Below are 26,938 nucleotides of genomic sequence, written 5' to 3' on the forward strand. Positions count from 1 at the left end.
ATACTCATACTACTCATTCTAAAGCAGTTTCACCTAGAAGATGATCTCAGCTGCTTACACCAAAGGCTTTAGCTGTAAAATCAAAATCCAGCTCTGGCCCCAGAAGTTGGGTGGTGGTGGTAGAGGGAACACATCATTATTAAGGTAAATTCATTTCTGTGTAATATCACAAAAAATAACAGAAGAGATATTGTAGAGCCTGCATAGAAAGGAGTAGAAACTGAAATATCTTTCCGAAATTGAAAAGTGTTTATGTTTAACTAGAAAGGTAATATATCATGCAGATTCTTTCAAAAAATATTTAGTTTTCCTCTCATGAGACCTATCAATCATTGACACAATTTTAAAACATAGAAGACATTAACTGAATTGCTATAAAACCTTATTACACACTGTATGAATGATAAGAAATGGAAATATTTGAACAATTACATGAAAAATATAGAAAACAAAAAAATAATACAATAAATAGAATTTTAATAAGACTATCTACTCAAGAAAACAAATTCAGGGAAAATGTTGAGGAAAGGTACTAACTAGAGATTTTATTATGCATATCTCAAGCTGGTTGCATAAACATTTACTGTGATTTAACTAAGTCTTAAGAGAAAAATAAAAACTTAACTTTAAAAGACAGTTCTTCCTTAAAAAGTGAGTAAAGTGGAAAGATGAAAAATAAATGTGTACTACAGTGGTTATATCACCCCATCAATATTCTATTTCTTCAAGTGATATAGAAGACAATAGATAAAGATGTTTTAATTGTCTATCTTCTGAAATTTCCATTTGTCTTCTAGTTATGGATTCATTTCTACTATGTGTTGTATAATATTTTCTTGAGTTTATATTCAGATGTTTGAGTTACTTGATATTCTTTTTTGCATAAATTGTTTTATCACAATATTGATATTTTATAGAATTAAAAATAAGATAGTTCTTATTTTCTAAGTCACACTAATCTATAATACACATCTGAGATAAGTCACACTATGGAAGAAATGTATTTGCTTTAATTTAAGTAAATAACAGGTTCAAACTAGAATGAGAAATAGCTGAAAAGCACTTGAGACCAACACCAATTTACTAAACCACTTTTTGGGCCTCTTAATCTATCCTATTGTTTAAAAGCTGACCCCAATTCACAGTAATTTATTTAAGAACAAAAGAGGTAAGAAATTCTTCTGGGCTTGGACAAATTCTTTAATACTTACATTTTCAGTAGTTCCAGTAATTACATGGAGGCCATCATATGTTGATTTAATGTACATGCCCTAGGAAAAAGACGCCATCAGAAACCATTTTTGTAGTATTTGGAAAACTTCCATGCAAAATGTAATTTCAGATATAAAAAATTCAGTAATGGAATAAAGCTTGTCACATGCCTTCTTGAGTCCACACTACTGTCATTCAAATGATGAGGGAACCCTATATCTGCATATGTGGGTTTCTAGAATTCACTAGAATGAAGAAGAGAAGGCTCCAACTGGAAGAGGTAACTACTTGACTTGAATTTCATTTGTTATAAATGACTTCTTTTCATGGTAGAATTGAAAGGTTATCACCACATGGGTTTCCTGTGTGTCTTTTTAAAACCAGCAGGGTAATTATGATATTTCTGCAGGAAGAAAGCTAAGTATCTCATAAGAGGAGACAAATGTCTGTCTTATTTACAAAGCCACTTATATTCTTTGGAAAAATAAACATGACGATGGGAGATCCTAAAATCTAGTCCCTTATCAGCTAGTTCATTGTACTTGGAAGGCAAGTATAGAATCTTATAGGAACACAGTAGCTGCTTCCTAGTAACAACTGAATAGTAACTAGGAAGAGGCAAATGAGTACTTCAGGGACCCCTTGACATCATTTATATCAATTTTCCATTTTTTTCTTTTTTGGCACTTCATGCAACAAATCTCATTCATAAATTTCTGATAAACCTCCAAAAAAGTGCTATTTCAATGCATGATCATAGCACTGAGGGGACCCTAGGTTCTCAAAGACTATTGCCAATGGAATTCAAACTCATGAAGCTCTTGAAAAGATCTCAAGATTTCAAGTACAGCTTCTGTGTACTGACTTCTAAAAAGAATTTAGATCTGTTATTTGAGGGCCAGTAGGTAGAGTGAGTCATTAGAGATATTCTATAAGATGGTGGTTTTCCTCAGTTTTAGCAACTTTTGAAGAGCATACACTAAGCCACAGAGAAGAGGCAGCTAAGTGGCAGAGAGCATAGAGCTCCAGGTCTGGAGTCAGAAAGACTCAACTTTCTGAGTTCACATCTGTCCTCAGATGCTTAATGGTTGTGTGACCCTTGGCAAGTCACTTAAAGCTGTTTGCCTTAGTTTTCCCACCTGTAAAATGAACTGGAAGAGGAAATGACAAATCACTCCAGTATCTTTGCCTAGAAATCCAAAATGGGGTCATGAAGAGTAAGACACAACCGAAAAATGACTGAACAAACAAAAGCAGGGACTATCCAGACCAGTATGTCTTAATGTATAACTTTATGTAGGATAAGATAGAAGGTAAAATTCCACTCAAATAAGATGGTTGAGGGCATTTGAATAAGATTCAGCTAGAAATGAAAAATAGCACTAGCAACATTGGAAAGAAAGAGTCCAAAGAATTTTACAGAAAATTAAATTTGCGAGGAACTTGTTAGGAAAAGGTAAAATTAAAAAGTATAGCTGATAATGAATCTTTTAAAGATGTATTGAAGTTATTAACATTTAAAATGTGGAAAGAAGGAACCCATGATTTGCTTCTTTTCACATTTTAATTAAGCATTCTCATTTTAAATTATTTTAATTATCAGGGTTATTAAAGGTTTATTAGAAAAAGAAAGAATAGTTTTTCCCCCTCTCAGTGAATATCCTGTTACTTAAAATTAATTTCTTCTTGAAGAAATATGTTTTAAGATTTCTACCTGAATAAACTGATTATGCTTTCAATCACTTAGAAATGATAATCTTCAAGAACACTTACAAACTGGCATAAAGGGAATGGTCTGGTGACAATTTTTCAGAAAAGCTATGTATTTAGCAATTCTGAAAAGCAAATAAAAACAAATGCAGATTTCCTAACGTCTATAACTATGGATGGCTTCCCTGCCATTCCCCCACTTGACCTGTGATTTCATCAGTGTAGGAGTTCCAGGTGAGAACTTATCTCTATCAGCATAGAGATCAGGTTATCACCTTCTCTATCAACTTAGACCCATCCAAAGCCACTGAGAGATTAAGTGACTTGCCCAGGACCATGGAGACAAGTGCAGAAGAGGGACATGAACCCAGGTCCTCCTGAGTTGGAGGCCAGCTCTGTCCTTTGTGCTGAATTGCCTAATATGCTGCAGATTAAGATTGAGCAATTAGTCTCATCTTGGCCCGGAGGCAAGCTTGGGTTCTCAAAGGCAGAGTGAAAGCTCTAAGTAGTCTAACCATGAAATAACTTTCTACGTAGATTGTGGGTCTGTTTGAAAACCAGCCTGGATAGCATAGAGGGTGGAACACAAGCTTGGCTACAGGGGGATGAAATTTTCAATGACAGCAAATCTTGGAAGATTTGAAGCTATAGAAGGATTGTGATGTGTGTCAGTGAAGGAAACATTCACATCAATAAGAAAATAGTGTTAACTAGTATTTCTATGGTACTTTAAGGTTTGCAAAGCACTTTCCACATGTCATCTCACTGGATCCTTCCAACAGCCCTGTGAGGTAGGTCTATGGTTATTCCCATTTCATAGGTAAGGAAGGTGAGGTTGCCAGTGACTTGTCTGTGGGGTCACATAGTTCAGTCACTCTTTAAGATGGAATTTGAGCTCTAAGGTCTTCCTGACTCCAAGTCTAGCACTCTATCCACTGTACCATCTATTTGCCTCAGATTGAAAATAGAGGAGTATTATGGTCTTCCTATAGGCATCTAGTGCTTCAATAAATAGAGCTCAGGGCTTGGAATCAGGAAAACCTGGGTTCAAATCTGGCCCCAGACACTTACTAGCTGGGTGACCCTGGGCAAGACACATTTTTTTCTTTGCCTCAGTTTCTTCAACCATTAAATGGGGATAAAAATAGTACCTACCTCACAGAATTGTTGTGAGGATCAGATGAGATGATATTTATAAAAAGGGTTCGACACAGCTGGAACATTGTAGGTGCTATATAAGTGCTTATTCCCTTCCCTCTTCTCCTTCCCAACCATAGTAGGACAGCGAGCCTGCACCAGGGAAAGTAGCTTGTCTTTTTCTTCCTCCCACCTTTCTTTCTGGAGATGTAACCAGCCACACCCCATGTTACTTTTACCCCACGTTACCCCATGCTGTTTTAAGCTTTGGGATGATATAATGGCTTCTAAGGTCCCCATAGTTCCCTGCTCTGCTAGTCTAGGGAGTTCACATTTACAACTGAAAAGAATTGAAAAGTTAGGAGTACAATCACAATTGTGCAGAGGCCACAGCAGGGGGAAATTTCCAACATTTAGGCAGAAGTTCAGTTCTCTGCCTTAATTTAATTTTCTATTTCTCCCTAGGTAACTTGTGACATCTTTGCACGTGAGAAAAAATCCAGGTTACTAGAAACATTTAGGTAAAGAAGTTAGCAGAATATGTTACAGTGTCTACTAATGAATAGACACCAAGAGGGGAAGTTGAGAGAGAGAGAAGACTTTTTTAAAAACTCTTAGTCCTTGAAGAAATGAGTATAACTAGCAGCTTTAGCCTGAGTCTTCAGCTGCAAGTGCCGGTAGGATTGTGGACTCTCCACAATATCTCCATTCTTTGCAACAGTTAATCTTGCTTTTTCTTTCTCTCATTGCCTATAGCCACTATGTTGCTGGTTTTTTCCAGCTCAGTCCTTGCTTTTGTATTCTCCAGTGCTTCCTTTCCTCTCCAAATTAACTTTCTGCTTTCATACAAGCTCATCAGGGCACGAACAAGTCCCTCAACCAATCTAAACAGACTTTCCATCAGAACTAGGGATGTTTCCAAGACTTGTTCAAATCTAGTTTACATATCTTTAAGATCTAGTCAAGATATGGCCTCACCTTATTAAGACATCAGGGTCAGGTTGATCAATTAACTGTCATTTTTAAATTAAATATAATTATTTTATGATACCATACCTTCAAAAACCAATAACTGTAATGAAGAAAGGAGCATTCTGATAATATTAGAAAGCAAAATTACTTGTCGCCAGAGGATGCTTTTTAATAATAATGTATGAAACCGACCTTGAAGTTGAATATCATATTTCAGGAGCAAAATAAATATATTCCAAAACTCTAGCTAAATAAAGAGTTTGATCCTAGACAGTTTCCAGTGCAATGGGACACAAAAATAGTACAAATCAATTCATACCCAGAGAATCAAAATACCTTGTTTTAATTGGATAATTCAATTCTCCACCTCCTTATCAAACCATTACATCTACTAACAAACAAAACTGACTTAACTGAATTCCTTCCTTCTTTTCCTCCCCTCTCTTTCTTTTTTCTCCCTCCCTCTCTCCCTCCCTCCTCCCTTCCTTCCTTCCTTCTCTCTCTCTCTCTCTTTTTCTCTCTCTTTCTCTCTCTTTCCTCCTCTCTCTCCTATTCTCCCTCTGCTAGTACATGCTAGTATTGTGACTTTCAAGCATGACAATCAGTCATGAGTGGAGAGTCCACTACTACAACATATCTGGAGACGTGCTTACCCACTTTAGAGAAGGTGGCCAATAGTATTGCTTGCCGCATCAGGAAATCCCCTTAAATAGCCCTCTTTCTAGGACTGATATCAATCTGATCACTCTTCTCATCCTTGCATTGGAGATCAAACCCTCATTTCTCTTCTTTCACTATCTTAAAAGTTTACCTTTTTCTTCCTGTCTAGCATGGTGAACTTAATTTCTGCTTCTGTTACTTCTTTATACAAATTTCGGGTATTCAGAAATAGCCAAAGCAAATACACGTCAATCAAATGATTAAGTCATACTGCTAGCCTAATCCCAGGATCTTAACCTTTTATGTGTCATGGACCCCTTTGGCAATCTGCTGAAGCCTATAGATTCCATCTAAAATAATGTGTTTAATTGCATAAAATAAAATACACAGTATTACAAAGGAAGCCAATTGTGTTATCTAAATATTTTAAAAGATAAGTCTTGGTGTCTAGGATAACAACCTGTGATTTACCTAGACATAATGAAGTCTCAATGGCACATATGTCGTCTTAAAGACCTTAAAATTCCCTCCTATTGCAAGTTTTTCTTTACTGTGATCCAGACTTGTAACCAAACAAAGGTATGGTTGATAATACCTAACCATACTCCACTGACCATTACCTCTAATCTTCTAGCATTTATCCTAAGGACGAAGGAGCTTCAAGTATGTTTTGGAAGAAAATCAATAAACTGGAGTATGTTTGGAGGAGAGCATCTGGGATGAACAAGAACCTTCAGTCCACGCTAAGGAATTGGAGATGTTTAGTTTGGAGAAGAGACGATTCAGGAGGGACAATGATAGATGTCTTCAATACGTGATGAAAGATGTTAATTTGGTCTTTTTGGTATTAGAGAGAAGAACCAGGGGCAATAGACAAAGGTTGTAAAGAAGCAAATTTCTGTTTGATGTAAGGAGAGCTATTTATTTAAAAGTGGAATGGGCTCCCTTGGGAGGTAGTGGTTTTCTCTCTTATTCAAAGTCTTCAGGCAGAGGCTGGTCATCCTCTTGTTGTCTGTCCTATATTAGATATTCTTTTTCCAGTAATTGTTGAGGTAGCTGGCTGACTATTATTTGCCTTGGAAATCGCCACTTGACTACCTGCCCAGAAACACTATCAAGTAATTTGAATATTAAAGAATGCCGGTTTAATTTAGTTTGCCTTCATACAGTAGACTAGACTGGTTAAAAAGAGAACAAAAACACATTCGTGTGGATTAATCCTATTATGGTACTTATTTATAAACTCCCATTTGCCATAATTCAGGGGTCCTTTTGGTGTTAGAACAGTGTGAAAGAAACAATCTTTTTCCAAACTCTTTCCCCCAAAACATTTCCCCAGCACTCAGCACAGTGCCTGGCCTGACTGATGGGCAAGCTGGGGAAATCCAAAAATCACTAAGTGATTCTTTCTCCCTTCCATCTACGGAGAACGTCACATCAAACCCCTGATATCTTAGCTCCGCTACTCTTGTTCCAATTCTCATAACTGACAGTAGTCCATACTTTAGGCTGTTTGCCAAAAGTATTAACTCACTGCTCATGGAGGATGGTTTTAATAAACTGCGTACTTCTTACCAGCCCTTCACTTGGCTTGATGTTTGCTAGCTGGATCACTTCCAGGTGAGCAGACTGTGAAACCAGGGGATCAGACGAAAGGGAGATAATGTGGTCACAGACTCCAGAAAGAGTTTTACACTGAAAGAAAAAAGAAAGATTAGGATAAGCATTCCAAATAAATGATAAAGTATATCAAATAACTGCCTACCTGGTTGAATTATTTTTCAAGAAAACAAGAGCACCAAAAAATGATAGCAAGTGACATCCATCCATCCTTCATTACCTTTGAAGTCCTATTGTTTCTGTATGAAGTTATACAGGGAGAATGGACTGCACATTTTATCGATGTAGAGCATAAAGCAACATAAAAGAGGTCATGACAGTTTCATGAGATAAACTGAGCTGCTTAGCTAGTTATTCTGTTCTCTAAGCAGTCAAAATGTTGCATTCTAAGCACTTCCTGCCAAATAGTATTTTTTTATAACACCTACAAAATAAATTTATTGATCTCAAAACCCAATGCCAATATAACTACTAAAGTTCATTAATCTTATCTTGTTTTCTTTGACCAGTACAATGATCAGGAAATTTTCATCCAAGAATAAAATGGATAACAATGAGGATGATGATGGTATATTTGCTTAAAATATGCAACACTATGTAATATAGGTTGTGAGTATTTAATACCTTCTGGGCCAGTATCATGTGATGGTTCCCAAATTTCTATCATTCCTACCACATTTTTTCCCCTACAAAGGTTGAATCACACATTTTAATATTTTCTCAGTCATACTATATACTCTAAATTGCCCAAGATAGATTTCTTAAAGTCAGAGGGGAAATCATCGATTTGGAAAATACATCCAATTCAAAATAAGAGAACCAATTTCTGACAGTTAATTTAAAAATTACATGAACAGGAGCTTCTGAAATATCTCCATGTAAATACCCATGGAATGTTGCCAAGTTGGTTAGAATTAGTCTTTAATCTATAGTTACTCTTCCACAGACTTTAATCACTTTGGGGGCTGTATGTGTTTGTATGTTCTAAAGATGAATGCTGCAGTAACATTTTGCTTTTAGCCAAACTAGGACATATCAAAATATCAAAGAAAGATACGGTAACATTCACACATTTTATAGAGACTTTGTAACCATATATTTAGATTCGTGAGTAGGATGGACTACAGTGTCTTAATAGTAGGATTTAACTGTGATGGATGCTCATGAATGTTGGGATTCAGTGCAATTCATCTTACAAACAATTGTTCAAAATGCTGTGTAGGTCAATTAACACTCCTCCCTCGAAAAAGACTAGTTAAAAATTAGAGTTTTGTCGAATCATATGCCACTTATCATGATGTGAAATAGCTTTCTGTATACCCTCTATTTTTTCAATAAAACTTCCAGAACAATAACAAAATATTGTAAATAGATTTAAGCCTTGGCTGAAATTGGGAAGAGAATATATAGGACCTATCATGTGTCAGCGCTATGCAAAGCACTCCTACAACTCTCTCATTTGACATTCACAACAATCATGAAAGGTAGAGGCTATTATTCCCATTTTACAGTTGAGGAAACTGAGGCAAAAGAGGTTAAGTGACTTACGCAAGATCACCAATCTAGTAAGTGTCTGCAGTGCGATTTGATTGCAGGTTTTTCTGACTCAGGGGCCAACACTCTATCCACCTTGTTATCTAATTGCTTCCAGGCAACTAAGTCAAATAAAGGAAGCAACATATCCTCGCCACACTCTTCAGGACTGGCTACTCCTTTTTCCCACACCTCCCAACACACAAGATCAGCAGGAGGAATCATCATGTTCCCTTTAACCACCAATATTTTAAAATTCTCTCTCTGCTATTTCTACCACTTTGAAGTTCATACCATTTAATTACATCATTCCATCCAAATTTTTGTTGCTAACCTCCAGTTCACTCCCCTCTGGACTTAATAAATTCAGTCTTCAACTCAAAAGCTTCCTTTCCATTCCAACACGCACCACTGGCAACTTCCAGGTCATAAACCAACTCAATTTCTATGACTTCCATATCTACCCCCACCAAAGTTTGTGTCTTACCCACATCTGATTGGCCTGATTAAGAGAATTTGGCCAATACAGTATCACAATAAATTCATTTTAGTGCCTAAAATAATCCTGTCTCATTTTAAGACAACCAAGAGAAATTTATATGTGTGTCAGATAATAAGCAAATTATATTTCTATAGAGCTTTTTTGGTGAGTATGTTGAAGTTAGCCCAGATTCCAATAAGGTTCTCGGTAGTATAGAATGGTCTCCAGCTCAAAGGGCTCCACAAATACATTTTTACTCTGTTAAGGAGTCCCATAACATAATCATCAGGACTCAGAATAAAAGATGAAAGTGTATGTGCAGATGAATTTCCTTTCTGGAGGAGACAGTGGCTGCCTACAACCTGAAGTATGAAAACTAGGAAAGAAAGGGGTGACAAAACCAAGAGACCATGGATAAAAACATGAAAAAATTATGAAAGGTGAAGCATTTAGAAAACAAAACCCTGAAGCCAGGAACACTAACTCTACAGGTAAGAGAGGCCTTTCTGCTTTCAAGATTGGAAATAATAAACAGGGCATTGTGGGCAGGCAGAACAGTGTAAAAATGATCATGACTCGTGATTCCACAATGATACTGGCAGACTCCTAGTTCAAGTAAAAAAACCCACAAAAATAATATTTGACTACCTCCTGACTGCTGAGAAAAAGATTAAAAGAAATGAGTTAAGGCTATAACAAAAATACTATAGTATTTACACTGTTTATGTCAGTGTTATTTATTCTGCTGACAGGATATTTTATAATTGGTCAATGAAATGATAGAAAATAAACCAGATATGCATGTGAATGCATGTGCTTTGGGAAATGAGCATGTAGATTTTTACATGTAACCATGTTTATGTAGATAAATAATAATAGCTAAAGAAGGGAATGTTAAATGTACTAAAAAAAGTGTACTCCAGACTTTTTGATAGATCAAATTCCGTGGATCTCTCCTTTAGCTTTATTACATTGTAGTTAGTATCAGGCTTACTTATATATACATGTAGCACTTTCCCTATTGGATTGGGGTAGGGACTACATTGTTTATAATTAGAAAAATAGTTATGTTTGCATCTCAATATGAAATATAGCTATGTAATGTATACTTACATTTATGCACGAGCAACACATATGCACATACACATTCCACAATCTTCTGCATGCGTATATGTGTTGTAAGGATCACATGAGACAATGACAGTAAAGTTCTTAGCACAGTGCTTGGCACATAATAAGTGCTATATAAATCTTAGCTGTTTGTTATTGCTGTGGTTGTATTAGTAATTGTGATCGAGCCACTTTATAAAAAAGGTTCTTTTGATGTTTCAATAAATCCAACTCTAGAGATGAGGTCTGAGATGGAGCAGCCAGACACTACTAAATTCCACATACAGAAAAGTTGCTATGGCATATGCTAAGCTACTGAAACATGCGATCAGTCATGATGGCTTCCATTTATATCGCATTTTTGGTGTATATATTTCCTGGTTGATCCATGAGATAAGTTACAAATGAGCTTGACAAAAATAATAATAATGCTGATATTGAATAATAAATATAAATCGATTGGTTCATTGATTAAATGGTTTTCAATGAAAAGAAACAAAGAAATAATGTGGATATTGTAGCAGAACTTCACCAGTTTAAAGACCTTCTAATTTTTTGGTGAATTTTATATGAGATTATATAATTTAGGTGAAAGAGGGTAATTATTTCAGGGCCTCTGAATAATTAGAACAATTTGGAATGCCACTCATGATAGGGCTGCCTTCCCTCCTTACTTCTGTCTCTTGGAATTCCTAGGTCTTTCAAAACTCAGCCCAAGTACCACCTTTTATGATCTCTCTCTCAGGCTGCTAGTGGCTCCCACTTCCTAGCTTCTGGTTAAATTGCTTCATGTTTATTTTTTATATATTTTGTTTAGATACACACATATACGTGTGTCTATGTTTGTGTATATGTGTGTATACATACACATATAGACATGTGTGTGTGTGTGTGTGTGTGTATGTTTCCCTCTACAGAACCTAAGCCCCTTTACAGCAGGGATACCTGCACAGAGGCTTGTATCTCTAGCATTTAGCATATTGCCTTGCTCTGGGTAGGTGTTTACTAAATGCTTGTTTATTGATTCAGCACCACTCTATAGCTGAGATGGGGCATTTCAACTCAGGAATGACTAGAGGGAGATGGTGGCATTTTGGAAGGGCTCTGTGGTGAAAGGTTCAGCAATGCCAAGTATGTAGGCAACTCAGGACTATAGGCTCCTTTAGGTGAAAGTAATCCCTTGATTCAAGCAGGTCAATGCACTGAGATCTAAGCTGAAGAAAGAATATAATGGAGAATCCCTGTTCTCCAACCTGACAGATGGCATTCAAAAGAAGAGTGGCAGAGAGTCCGTGGCCAAATAACATTTGCTGTCAGTTTGTGGTTTCCAAAAGTGACTAAGAAATTGATCCAAATTAGAAGATGACTATTGTCAGAGCATTTTTATATCACTTTGTGATCAGCTTGACCTAAGTATTTCACATTCATTAAATGGCATAAATTGGTGTTATTTGCTATGCAGATGCTTCTGTAGTGTCTGAATCTTTGTGACCTCATTTAGGGTTTTCTTGGCATAGATACTGGAATGGTTTGCCATTTCTTTCTCCAGCTCATTTTATAAATGAGGAAACTGAAGCAAACAGGGTAGAGTGATTTGCCTAAGGTCACACAGTTAGTAAGTATCTGAGGTCTGATTTGAACTTAGGTAGATAAGTCTTCCTGGGTCCAGGCTCAGAACTCTAACCACTGCAACCACCTAGCTGTCCCCAATTAGTGTTACTGGTTAACAGAAAATAGGAGTTTTTCTTAAAAATAATTTTTAATTTATGTTATTTCTGTTTACTTAGTTCATTCTAAAGGTGGGAATCACTGTGGCTTCTCAGGCCTGGACTGAAGTAAAAACCTAAGTCAGACATCAATTTTTGAGTGATTAATTAAACATTGAATTTTAGAGAAAAAATAAAAGTGATAGTAACTTATGGACATGGGGGTATAAGTAATAAGCACTATAATTCCCACATATTTTAGATGAAAAAAATCACTTTGGGCTGGGGAAATCTTTATCTTCTCACTATTAATGAGTGATACAAATTAAATTTGAAGTTGGAAGGAGACACGGCTAGCCTAAAAGATTTTTGGAGGCCCATTATTTGTAATTGTGAGCAGAATATGAGTTAATAATGCATTGCCATTGTGAAATAAAACAGTGGCATAAAAGATATGATGAAAAATATCATGACCTATCAGGGCCTGAGAATATTCATTCCACTATAATCTGCTTTAGTCATATTCTCATTAGTGAGTCATGGCCAACTCTGGCCATAAAAAGCTACGGAAATAATGGTTCAAGGAAGAGTTACAAAGATATTTCAGAGGAAAATATCAAAGGAAAAAACTTGGGACTTGGTGTTGTTTAGTTTGGACAAGAGAACATTGACGTATGATTTGATTGAAGTCTCCAAATACATGAAAAGATTTTTGTTTGGCTTGGTTTTTAAAACCAAAATAAAGATTCTAGAGCTTACCCAGGATAAGATTAGAAGTATAGTAATGGTAAAGTCAAGAGACTCTAGAAGGATGAATATCAATCTTACTGATGTTCAGTCCAGGTATGGCAGTAAATGAAGTTAGAAAGGAAGGCAGAGATTGGGAGAACATGGAGTGACTGAGAGAACCAGAGGTCATAAAACCAAAAAATACAGAGTAGCGTCACTGGGATTGAGGGAGCAGGAAAAGGACAAGGACAGCAGGTCGCCAATCTGGAATGAAATGTTAAAATTCAAAGCTTTTGAAGTAATAAAGCTTCACGCGATAATGAAGCCTAAAATGTCCTGTCATCTTAGGCTGGCTGTAGTAGCATAGAAACGAAATTCAATTTAGTCTACAAGTGAGAGCTAAATGAGGATTTTGACTTGGGAACATTTAATCAGTAGTTTATCTTATCGGTATCTGAAAGTAACAGAAGTACATTTCTTAAAAAAAATAGGATTTTACTCAGATCTTACAGATTAAACTTTCCTCCTAATTAATATTATATTCAAATACCATGAGTTGAAAAGGATCTCAGAGGTCATCAAGCCCTGAAATCCTCATGTTTCAGCCCACTGAGACCAGAGACACTAAGTAACTTATCTAATACAGCTTCTACCTCTATTTTATCCCCAATGTCTTTAATGAAAAGTGATTTTTTTTTCTAGAAAAAAAGAAATAAACCAAGAGATCTCTGGACATAGCTTTCAAGTTTAAGATTCTGTGACTCTTATTTGAAATTCCATAGTGTCTCTTCATTCTATCAATCCAAAGCAGCCCTTTCTCATAATACAAAAACTATAGCAGAGGGCCGGGCATATCTAGGTAGTTAATAAATGCTTGTTCAGTGACTAATAGACTGATACCAGTACATCACTTGTGTTGTTCATTTTATACCTTTCATTCTTGTCACATGGCTGACTTACATAGTTTTCTGCTTATATATATTCTTAATAATGTCTTTTATGGAACTTCTTATACCTAACTCACTTTAATCATTTATAGGCTCTCACCTGCATGGGTACTCTCCATGGTACAGGATGCCATGAATTAAAACCACCTCATCTTAGGTAATTCCTGTTCACATTCTTTCATAAATTTCCCACAATTGATCCATCATGCAGGCCAGAGGCCTTTCTCTAAGACATTTAACATACATTGCTACTAGGGCAGAATTCAGACTGTCCATCTGTCATTTTTTTGCTGTTATCATTAAATGACCCACACAAAATTCCTCATTACTAATATGCTGAAGATAACTTACGTGATCCAAGCAGCTTCCCATTCCCTTTTAGATCAAAGACAATTTTGTTTCTTTCAAGATCGTAGTTTTCCATGATTCATAGACATAGAAATATAACATCACTGTGAAATCATAAGCATGAAGATGGGGGATTCCATGGAATCAAGTAGGTCAGGATTATTAAAACTGAAGTTTTCCAAAGATGAGCTGCTTCAATCTTATTTAATTCTGGACCAATTCAGCTCATTATTCTTTTATGCTACATTTCCAAAACACATATATGCTGATGTATTAACAGAGTGGTATGTCCATGAAGCGGCATGTCATAACGCAGGCAATGATTATTTTCATCTACCTTTTCTTTCTGTTGTGAATGGCTAAGTCAATGACTTTTGGGTGTTAATGGATTTCAATGAAGAATTATTTTAGCATTCTAGAACTGATTAGAATGAGGATCATGTTGACCTCAAATGAGAACACCTAGAGATTCACACCACCAGCAGGCATGAATCCCTCTTCTATTTGCAGGACATCCTTCAAGATACTTGCAGGCACTTTTAGTGAAATCATATGCATTTCATTGTATGTGCCATTACCTAAAGACATACTCTTATTTCTCATCATGGAGAGAAGATGCCACTTGGGTTCTAAAGAGCTACACCAGTAGAATGCATGCTTTGACAGATCCTACCAAGAGGAAAAAGCTTCAAGTATGGCTCCACAATGAACTATATTCCTGGTTTCTAAATATTTCCCTCTCTTGGTAGGGGGAGGTTCATCAGTAGAAGACTGGTCCCCAAGTAAAAAATTAAAATATAAAAATGTACACATAACTTGGCCATGACTCATGAAGCCAGTCTCCTAAGACAGAGAGAAGTTGCAATCTGCATCAGTGGGATGAGTACTGATACCAGTGTAGTAATGGATTCTCCAAAATAAGCCAAATAATGGTCTTTGTAGACCACATTTGGAGTCTTGTATGCAGTAATGCTCACCATTTAGGGACACTGACAAACTGGGTTAGTTTAGAGCAAGGTTTCTTAATCTGTCATTCATGATTAAAAAAAATATATACTTGAATAACTGTATTTCAATATAATCAGTTTCCTTAATAATCATATGTATGCCATTTATTGCATTTGAAAGCATTATTCTAAGAAGGGATCCACAGGCTTTACGTTACTGCCAAAGAGGTACATGACACAAAAAAGCTCAAAAATTGCTGGTGTAGAGTAGAGGGCCCAAGATACCAAGGAGACTGAGAACAATACCACTGAAAGGCTAGCAGAAAGACCTAATCTAATGCCTGGAGGGAAAAAAGATTTACATATTATGTTGATATATAAGGATGGGGGGATATGACATATAAGGATATTTAAGGGTGACATGATTGCAAACATTTGGGACATTGTCATGTGGAAGAGGGTTTTCTTTTTCCTCAATTTTAATCACATGAGAGCCAGGAAACACAAGACTTTCATTGCTGGAGTTTAAGAGACCAGATATCATTGTACTGCCCTTTAAGAATATGCTGTCCTTTAAAAAAAGCTAAGCTACAGGCAGGCTATCATGGGAAGATAAAGTATGCTGTTTAGTCCCAGATGGCAGAAATAGGACCAGTGGGAGAAAATCATAGAGTCAGATTTTGAACTACTGGAAAGATCCAGTCTAACAATTAAAGCTGTCCAAAAATATAATGGGCTGCCTCTGTGGGGTTAATGACAAACTTATCACAGAAGGTACTCGTGCTCATTGGGGATGATATAGATGGGATTTATAATTTGGTTAAAATAGGAGTTGGATTAAATGACTTTTGAGTTCTCTTCTCACTTTAACAAATATTTCCCAAGGAAAACAACCCATTTTCTTCTCTTTAAATTTCCTCTTCCACCTCCATGTCTCATCTAGCCATAGTCTAGCTTACTGATCACTGAAATTACTAGGTCAAAGATACAAGGCGGATGACCTTTTTCATCTTTGCTCACTAATCAGAATGAAAAGTGGACTTTCATAATGTGGTACTGATCATTACCAAGTATTAAATGTTCAAAGCTATTCAGTGTTTCATTCTAAGCCAATTATGCAGACTCTAGTCATCTTTGTTTTCTGGTCAAAAAAGGGGAAAAAACAAAGGCTATCATTATTAGGACTAATATTAATAAAATAATTAAAATACTTAAGAGCAACAGGATGAAAAATTCTATCCAGAGTATTTTTAGAGAATAATAATGTAAACAAAATTAATTACTTTAGTAGGACATAAAAACACAAAGAGAGAATGGGAATTGAATTGTGCAAACATGTCCCATCTGGTTTTAATTTTAATTCGTCAATTCATTTAAGTTGTGGGATATCATATTTGTTTCACATATTAGACTCAATTTAAACCATAATACACCAATTCTCTAGCACTTTAAAATAAAAATAAGCCTTGGTTGTTCTTCAAAAGGATTATATTTTGTTAACTTTATGAAGACAGGATTTGTGTCTTATTTTTCTTCTGTTTCTCTCACTATGCAGGGACTTCTTATGTGAAAAAAAGATTCTTCCAATTCTGCCATATGACAGTGAAATGTTTATCCCAAAAAAACCTGTGCTAGAATGAAAAGTTTCTGCAGAATAAAATGCCATATGGTTCTGTAGTCCCAAAGATTTCATTTTTATGACTTGTTTATACTTCTTTGGTTCATATTTGAATATCTCATATTATTTTGCATTTATTAATCTACCATAGTTATTCCCATCATATAAAAGATTTTACTATTAGAATGACTGAAGTTAATTGTTTTTGAGGAATTAGAACTTCCTGGAATCTCATAAATGAACTAGTATCTTGCCAGATTCCATTATTAATATCACTAGAAGAGAGATACGAATGGCTCTTTGGTATATTGATGAGGAATAAAGTCTTTATCTATTTTCCCCAGTCCTCCATTCAGAATCTTTATTGAGCAATAGAAATAAGAACACATTATCTCTTCCAATGTTTGTTTAGGTAGGAATCTGTCAGCTTTGAGAATGAAGTGAATTGCTGAAATAAATACATTGGTCTATTTCCCCAGTGAATCGAAAACTGTATGTGAGCAGAGGGTCAAAACTACAGTTAAAAGCATAACATAGCAAAGAGGAATTCTCTTAAGTCTTGTAAATGATTTGTGCTTTGAAAACGAGTCATTTTAATATGGTTTTGCCTCATTAAATAGCCTTTAAAAACTAGAGCACAGATGAATTGAATTATAATAGACTATTATGTTATCATTCATGGACAATGAACTCTTGTCACTAACTGAACTTGCTAAAATTAACTAACATTAAGATATCTTAAACAGTTAACTACTGTATTTGCTTACTCTGGCCGATGCAACTGAATTCATTATAAGATTGAAAACTGATCAATTCTAAGTTAACCCCTAAGGTTTCCTGATGTGAAGCTACATACATACCAGCTATCCATTTCACCCTTGTTTTCTTTTGAGAAAGCCAAACTGCCTTGTAGAGGACTACAAAGGTTAATAACCCTGACTGTAATTGTTATATTTCCCCCCTAATCTTTGTAAGGGGGAAAAGATTGTTGAGTTGTATTTGCATGCTATTTTTTGTCATCAAATCTGGTCTTTCTAGTATAGAAACGGATAGAATAGCTAGAAAATAGACTGTATGAGGAAGCATGATGTCTTAGATAAAGCCTTGACCTGTTAGTCAGGAAAACCTGGGTTAAGGCCCATTCTCTGATGTGTCCTTGCTTTGTGATTTGCATCAAATCAGGTAACCTCTTAGTGCTCCAGGCGAGTCTGTAAGACTGCAAGTAGAAGAGAATATACTGGGAGATTCCTACCCTGATGAAATCACAAGCCTACTTTAAACAAAAGGAATAAAGGACTTCTAACTCTGTTCTTGATAATATAATTTGGAGTAATGGTAATCATGTACCACTTTGAAACCCACAACTTTTATAAAGTTTTCTAGTAACATCACAATGAGGAAGGGAGTAGTATATTGTTTACAGTACTTTAATTTAACATTTATTTTTAAAGCCCCTCTTAGCAAAAACATTGTCCTAAGTGCCAAGGATATGCAAGGTTTAAAAAAAAGACACAGCTCCTGTCCCAAAGGGGCTTACCTTCTACTGAAATAGAGGTAGGGAGAGAATGATGCACACACTGATAAATACAATTCAAAGTAAAGGGTGATCAGAAAATATGGAATTATAGATTTAGAGCTGGAAGACATCTTAAAGATTGAGTCTGGTCCCATAACTTTACAGATGAGAAGATCAAGGCTCAGAGAAGTTAATTAACCAGCCCAGAGCTACAAAGCTAAATGAGAGATCTAGAGAAAGTGCTCTGTGAAAATTTGAGGAGAGAGAAAACACTTCAACCTTAGGGGACTTGGGAAAGCTCTTTGCAAAGGTTGGCCCCCTTCCTAAGCCTTGAAAGAAGATAAGGATTCCAAAAGATAGAGATGAAGGTAATGGCTCCTGCCATAGGGAATGACCTGTATGAAGACGTGGGAAGATAACACTTTAAATTTTGGAAATACTTAGTTCTCTCAAATGTGGACTGCAAGAAGGGAAATATTAATTAACTATAGAATTAGCAATGTAAAATATGTATAACAAAAATATGAACTGCCCATTTTAAAAATTACAGTGTTTACTTAGTTTTCACATTCCTCAGTCACACTGTGTGGTAGGATGAACTATATATTTATCATTCAAGGACCTCTCTAGGAAAGTTCAGACAGAGGCTTTATCAACCAGGTGGCTGTGGGGTGATAAATTTGTCATCTACAGCAACATGTCAAGAACCCTCAACTATATCACAAATACCCTCTGCATCAAGGATCTACGCTGATGGAATCACAGATCACTGATGCATCCATCTTATTCAGGTTTAGCAATACGATAGAATAGTAGATATTTCATTTGGTCTCAGGATCAAAAGAGCAGGTCTGAGAAACCATAGCCTTCCGTTCTAGATCTAATCCAGCTTTCACGTATGTGAATGGAATGAAAGTCCATCATTCTGCTAAACTTCCCTCTGTATTCACAAAACAAAGATGATATGCTTGGTGTGCCCACATGCCCAACGTAGGGAATAATCATGGCACTTTTTCCTTTTTGGCACCAGTATGGGAAATAATTACAGGAAGTTGGGGACTGCTTATAGAGTACTTAGATTATGAATAGCTTTAATTTTGCAGGTGGGTCATATTCCAATACAATTTCAAAAATATAAATAAAAGTAATATTCCTATATTTCTTGTCCCAATAGTGCCATGAATGCATGTATCTTGTGTGACTTTGTACAAGTCACTTAACACCCCTGGGCCTCTTATTTACTTAAGAGCAAAATAAGGGGATTAGACTAGATGGCCTCCAAGGTCCCATCTAGGCCGTGTCGTATGACTTCAGTAGGATCCTAGGATCTTGGTGAGGTTTGGCAGCTTGACCTCAGTTTGGTGGATGACAAGAACTAAGTACTATTATTAATTCTATCTTCTGGATGGAAAAATCCAGAAACAAAATGTCAGTGATTGGCCACCTTTTTTTCTATAGAGAAAATCAGTGTCAAAAAAGCACTAACAGGGGGGCGAAGCCAAGACGGCTGCTGGAAAGCAGGGACTAGCATGAATTCCCTGCCAAGTCCCTCCAAAAACCTATAAAAATGGCTCTGAACCAATTTTAGAACTGCAGGACCCACAAAATAGCACAGGGAAGCAGGACTCTAGCCCAGGACAGCCTGGATGGTCTCTGGGTAAGGTCTATCCCATATGGAGCTGGGAGCGAAGCAGAGTGGAGCAGAGCCCAGCGTGGGCAGCACGGACCAACCAGACCAGGAGCTGGGCAGAGCATGCCCTAGCACCCTGAATCAGTGAGCTGTGGCAGTTACCAGACTTCTCAACCCACAAACACCAAAGACAACAGAGAAGGTTAGTGGGAAAAGCTTCTGGGGACAGAGGGATAGAGTTTGCGGTTCAGCCACCACCCTGGGGGCAGCGGAGGTGGGGCAGCTACAGAACTACAGCTGCAGTTGCTGATCAGAGCAGGATTGAAGAGCCTGCTGAAGATCTAAGTCCAGTCCGGGTTAGGGGTTCTTGGGGGAGGAGGATTGCTGGTGTGGCAGAGCTGGTGCATACCCCCAAGCGTGGAACATAGAATTTTTTACTCTAAAAGCAGTCATACTCCGCTGGAAAACTCAAGGGTCAAGTAAGTTGGCTGCAAACATGGCCAGGCAGCGAAAATGCACCCAGATACAGTCTCAGACTCTGGAATCTTTCTTTGGTGAAAAAGAAGACCAAAACATATAGCAAGAAGAAGTCAACAAAGTCCAAGAGCCTACAACAAAAGTCTCCAAGAAAAACATGAACTGGTCTCAGGCCATGGAAGAGCTCAAAAAGGATTTGGAAAAGCAAGTTAGAGAAGTAGAGGAAAAATTGGGAAGAGAAATGAGGAGGATGTGAGAAAACCATGAAAAACAAGTCAATGACTTGCTAAAGGAGACCTAAAAAAACTACTGAAAAATATAGTGAAGAAAACAACACCTTAAAAAATAGACTAACTCAAATGGCAAAAGAGCTCCAAAAAGCCAATGAGGAGAAGAATGCCTTGAAAGGCAGAATTAGCTAAATGGAAAAGGAGGTCCAAAAGACCACTGAAGAAAATGCCACCTTAAAAATCAGATTGGAGCAAGTGGAAGCTAGTGACTTGATGAGAAATCAAGATATTATAAAACAGAACCAAAGGAATGAAAAAATGGCAGACAATGTGAAATAACTCATTGGAAAAACCACTGACCTGGAAAATAGATCCAGGAGAGATAATTTTAAAATTATTGGACTACCTGAAAGCCATGATCAGAAAAGAACCTAGATATCATCTTTCAAGAAATTATCGAGGAGAACTTCCCTGATATTCTAGAGCCACAGGGCAAAATTGAAATTGAAAGAATCCACCAATCACCTCCTCAAATAGAGCCCAAAAAGAAATCTCCTAGGAATATTGTTGCCAAATTCCAGAGCTCCCAGGTCAAGGAGAAAATACTGCAAGCAGCCAGAAAGAAACAATTTGAGTATTGTGGAAACACAATCAGAATAATTGAAGATCTAGCAGCTTCTACATTAAGAGATCAAAGGGCTTGGAATATGATATTCCGGAGGTCAATGGAACTAGGATTAAAACCAAGAATCATCTACCCAGCAAAACTGAGTATCATGCTCCAAGGCAAAATACGGACTTTCAATAAAATAGAGGACTTTCAAGCTTTCTCAGTGAAAAGACCAGAGCTGAACAGAAAACTTGACTTTCAAACACAAGAATCAAGAGAAGCATGAAAAGGTAATCAAGAAAAAGAACAAGAAAAAGAAATTTCAAGGGACTTACTAAAGTTGAACTGTTTTGTTTACATTCCTACATGGAAAGATGATGTGTATGATTCATGAGACCTCAGTATTAGGGTAGCTGAAGGGAATATGCATATATATGTATATATATATATATGCATATGTTTATGTACATATATGTATATGTGAGTATGTATGTACGTATGTATGCATATATATATATATATATATATATATATATATATAGAGAGAGAGAGAGAGAGAGAGAGAGAGAGAGAGAGAGAGAGCAGGCACAGGGTGAGTTGAAGATGAAGGGAAGATATCTAAAAGAAATAAAATCAAATTAAGGGATGAGAGAGGAATATATTGAGAGAGGGAGATAGGAGAGATAGAATGGGGCAAATTATCTTGCATAAAAATGGCAAGAAAAAGCAGTTCTGTAGGAAGAGAAGAGAAGGCAGGTGAGGGGGAATGAGTGAATCTTGCTCTCATCAGATTTGACCTGAAGAGGGAATACCATACATACTCAATTGGGTATGTTGCCCCACAGGAAAGAAGGAGGAAGAAGATAAAAAAAGGGGGGGGATGATAGAAGAGAGGGCAGACAGGGGTGGAGGTAATCAAAAACAAACACTTTCGAAAAGGAACAAGGTCAAGGGAGAAAATTCAATAAAGGGGGATAGGTTAGGAAGGAGCAAAATATTGTTAGTCTTTCACAACATGAGTATTGTGGAAGGGTTATACATAATGATATGCATGTGGCCCATGTTGAATTGTTTGACTTCTTAGGGAGGGTGGGTGGGAAGGGAAGAGGGGAGAGAATTTGGAACTCAAAGTTTTAAAAATAGATGTTCAAAAACAAAAAAAAAGTTTTTGCATGCAACTAGAAAATAAGATACACAGGCAATAGGGTGTAGAAATTTATCTTGCCCTACTAGAAAGAAGGGAAAAGGGGATGGGAGGGGAGTGGGGTGACAGAAGGGAAGGCTGACTGGGGAACAGGGCAACCAGAATATATGCCATCTTGGAGTGGGGGGGGGATGGTAGAAATGGGGAGAAAATTTGTAATTCAAACTCTTCTGGAAATCAAGGCTGAAAACTAAATAAAAAAAATTTAAAAAAATACCAAAAAAAAGCACTAACATCAGAACTCCTTATTCTCTCTCCCCTATTGTCTATCAAGAACCTACTTAATTATTGTAATGCCTATCAAACAAGAAAACGTATGTGAGATTGTACAAGATTTTTGTGCATCTCATTCAAAAAACAAAATAAAACCTAAAAATAAACTAGATTGAAATTTTTTGTTGCAGCCAACATATTTCTTTAGGTATGGAGGTGGTGCTGCCTCTGCATGTAGTGTACTTGTGCACATTTATGGCTATGTTGGGTCTACAGAGTAGCATTCTCAATGGTTGCAATTATCTTAGTAAAGAAGGATGAAAATGCTGTTAAAGTCTCTTAAAATAAATCAAACAAAGAAAAGGGGGCAAGATGACTGTCATCTAGTAAGATGACTGTCATCTAGTAAGATGACAAATACGCAGTTCTGAAATTATATTTCAATACTCTTCTAAAGGAAACAGACCTAGAAAGCATTTAAAATCAGAAGCCCATCTTAGGTGGACAATTTAAGAAAACAAGCCTGGCCCATCATCTCACCAGAGGAAGAATTTATGTTATCAGGACAAAGTAAGAGAATTTGGCTAATGGAAAATTTTTAGTGCTATGTATTCCCAGCTCTTCAAGTGAAAACAATCCTCAGGAATTATTTAGCACCTTTCCCTTTTTGATTTATAGTATCTGACCAACAACTATTCATTCCATCTTATAGAAGAAATTTTATAGTTTAAGTTGTGTACTTCAATCTGTTTTTGTTTCCAACCAGACACATTATTTTTATTAGGTCTTTGTAATATGCTTTTTGTAATTTAAAAAGTCCTAGGTGCTGGGGGATGAACTGGATCAAAAAGGGAGCGTATTTGGAGTGAATTGAGGTGAGAGTGGAAGAGCATTCCTCCAGGTCACAGTGTAGGGTGATACACTATGTGTTACTCCTTTGTAGCTTCCATTATAAAGAGTACAATTTGTTGACCTTATCCATAGATTTTGGGGTGACATACCATTTGTGGGGTCTTAAACCTACTTATTCTAGTAATAAAAATGACTTACCACATGAAGAATTTTATTCTCTGTTTCATATACTGTGCAGTCCTGGGGGAAAAGAAACAAACATCACGTTAAAAAATCTTACATCACTTAAAACTTTTTTAATGCCTCATGGCATTTCAATTGGAGAGAATCTTAAAAAAAACCTAACTAAAAAGCACGGAAAAAGATTCCATGTAACCATTTACCCTGCAAAAATTAATGCCTCCAAAATTCTGCCAGTGACGTGGTCCAACCCCATGTAGAATAGTGTAGCCAGTTCTGGGTATCCCATTTTTGTAAGGAAATCGATAAGCTGGGGAACATTCGGAGAAGGAAAATTAGGATGATGAAGGATGACAGATCAAACCACTTGGGGATCAGACTTGTGGGGTATACTACAGCTAAGATTCTTGAGCCGCTGGCTGTTCATGCCCATCTCAACTCTGTGATTTGCCAAGAAAATAGGGACCATTAATAGAGTGACAAAGCACATACAGTGCTTAGGATAACACCTAGCACATAATGAGCACTGAATACATGTTTATTGAGTTGAACTGAATATACAGTAGCACCCCCTTTCAGGGATGACTGTAGGTAACCTAAACTCGGTTGAAGGGTTGTGAACCTACAGTTAATTGAAAACTGCCCCTGAGCTGTCTGGTACAAAATTGTGGAATGAAGGGATGAAATATCCAAGTACTTTGGGTCCTTGGAGAGTCTTTGAAGTTTTAATTCAGAGACTATTGACCTTGTTTTACACCAAACTTCTATCCATGTGACTTGGTTATGTTACCCCGGAGAGTAAGTGAAGCAAACCAGGTGGTGAGAGCAGGTGGATATGAAGGAAGATGCATCTAAAGCTAAACACCAAGGAACATGGTTTGAGTAACCAGAGTTCCACAGTAACTGTTTAAAGCATAGGGAGAATAATAGAAGCCTAATGACTCTAATCCATGACATTGTGTTTCAATTAGGAATTTTATTTTAATTTGAGCTTTAAGTTGAAATGCCATACTTCGGAATGACATTTTCTCGTATTCTTGAAACAGTATTCTTAATAGGGACTGGATCTATAGTTTAATTGATGTTGACAGTTCTTAGAGAAGGAAACTCCTTCTACTAGTGTAGGCTGGAACTTTCTCCACATCTTAAAGTCTTATTGAATTGACTTGCCCAGGGTCACACAGCCAGTGTGGGTCAGAGATAGGGCTTAAATCCAGGTCTTTCTAGCTTCAAAGCCAACTCTCTATCCACTGTCCATATTTCTTATTTATTATGAATAGTCTATCAAAATGTTTCCAATAAATGAGTTCAAGAGATTTGTTGTATTCTTAAATGTAATTTTATTATGACAGGACATTTTTTCCAGAACTGCATTTTATAATTAATTTTAATAGGAAAATGGGATTATTATAAAGAAGCTTAGCTTAAATAAAACTTTTTTACATTTATAATGAGGTACATCTTTATTACTCAGAGATATCTTTTAATACAATTCAAACTTAAAAATTCTGTTAAATTTAAAACTGGAAACACCCTGGAATTATTACTGAAAAATATGTTTGCAATAACTGAAGTAGGCCTTTACATTCCACAGAAAAATTCAATTTATTACCTTGATACAATCTTTAGTGATGCAACTTTGCATAGTAAGTAGAAATGGCCTTGGAGTCAGGAAGACCTGGATTCAAATTCTGCCTTAGTATGACACATACTGACTGTGTGACCTTAGGCAAATCCCTTCACCTCTCAATGTCTCAGCAAATCTCTTCACCTCTCAGTGTGTCAAGAAACTCTCTAAGACTATGTTGCAGGAAAGTGCTAACCACCATTAGCACTGATACATGTTTCCTATACTAGTGAAATTATGGGGTCATCTCTATCTCACTTTTGGAAAGACTCAGCTCCCTTACCTGAAAAAGAACCCAACCTTGTAGCAAAATAAAACAGTTAAGCAAAAACACCCTGCACAGAGACTTCATCTGACAGTGGATACCACATCCTGTGTAACTCCAATGAGCTGGCCACGTTGTTCGAATGCAAAATGTATGCTTGCCAAAAAGACTATTTCATGGAGAACTCACACAGGGCAAGTGTTCACATGGTGGTCAGGAGAAGCGATACAAGGACACTCTCCGGGTCTCTCTTGAGAACTTTGGAATTGATTGTTTGACGTGGGAGACACTGGCTTAGGACCACCCAGTGTGGTGTACCCACATCAGAGAAGGAGCTATGCTCTCTGAGCAAAGCAGAATTGAAACAGCTCAAAGGAGATGCAGAATGCACAAATTTAGAGTATCCACCCCAAACGTTCACAATACTATTTGTGCTTGACCTGTGGTAGAGCATTCTGAGCTTCTATTGGCCTGATCAGCTAATCGGACACATTGAATCTTGACTTCAGCATATTGATGTAATTTTGGTCCTCTTTGAGAATGAAGGACAACAACCATCACATGCTGCCTTAGTATCTACCTCTGCCCCAATGGATGACAGCATATTTCATTATGTGATCTCCGGAACCATTGTTGGTATTTCAGTTACTAAGAGTTAAGCTTCCTTTTGGTAATCTTTTTATTTATACTTATGCCGTCATCATTGGCAACCTTTTTCTATTTTACGATACGACAATTCTTCCAAAGCTTTGACTAGCTTCACTTTAATGCTCTGAATGTCCTTGAACTATTTGTTGAAAGCTTCTAATTATGTACCCTTTCCTCCATAAGTAATTTTACTTTAGTAATCTTTGTCTTTCCTTTCCCCAATCCATCCACTACACAACTGTCAAAACATGGATCTTGACCATTGTCTCCTTGCCTAAGCACATGCACATACAGCTACAATACATGAATGCATATGCGTGCACACACACCCTTAACTTCCGTGGATTAACATTTCCTCTAGGATTTGATACAGAATCTTCAGCTTAGCTTTTAAGGTGCTTGATAATTTAGCTCCAACCTTTCTCTGTAGTGTTACATTTTATCATTTCCCTCAAACACCTTCAATTCCAGCCAAACTGGACTATGAACTGCTCTCTCTACCATTTTCCATGCTTGCACGCTCGCATGTACAAGTGGTCCTCCATGTCTACCTACAGGCAGCTGAATTCTCTGTCTCGTCTCATGGAACCCTAAGCTAAATGGTCTTCAAGCTGCTTTTGCTTGCCATAAGGAATCAGAATACCAAACAGTTAAATTGGCAACACGATAGCCATGAGAGTCAGGAGACTCACTTGTGTACAATTTCTCTTCAGCCATTATCATTGAATTCTTCGTGAATTCAAGCCCTGACTATCT

At 36.8% G+C, this 26,938-nt stretch overlaps 1 protein-coding gene across 5 annotated transcripts in view; it reads right to left on the bottom strand.

Moving 5' to 3' along the window:
• Nucleotides 1-26,938, bottom strand: part of CNKSR2 (connector enhancer of kinase suppressor of Ras 2) — a 334,206-nt gene that overhangs the window by 172,500 nt on the left and 134,768 nt on the right. For all 5 annotated transcript variants that reach the window (XM_036747697.1, XM_036747696.1, XM_036747695.1 and 2 more), the window contains exons 5-7: nucleotides 23,661-23,702; nucleotides 7,267-7,386; nucleotides 1,212-1,271 (exon numbers count right to left, since the gene is read on the bottom strand). In XM_036747697.1, the coding sequence (XP_036603592.1) occupies nucleotides 1,212-1,271; nucleotides 7,267-7,386; nucleotides 23,661-23,702 (222 nt within the window). The remainder of the gene's footprint in view (nucleotides 1-1,211; nucleotides 1,272-7,266; nucleotides 7,387-23,660; nucleotides 23,703-26,938) is intronic.

This window comes from Trichosurus vulpecula, chromosome 2 (genome assembly GCF_011100635.1).
Source record: "Trichosurus vulpecula isolate mTriVul1 chromosome 2, mTriVul1.pri, whole genome shotgun sequence".
Classification (NCBI taxonomy): Eukaryota; Metazoa; Chordata; class Mammalia; order Diprotodontia; family Phalangeridae; genus Trichosurus; species Trichosurus vulpecula.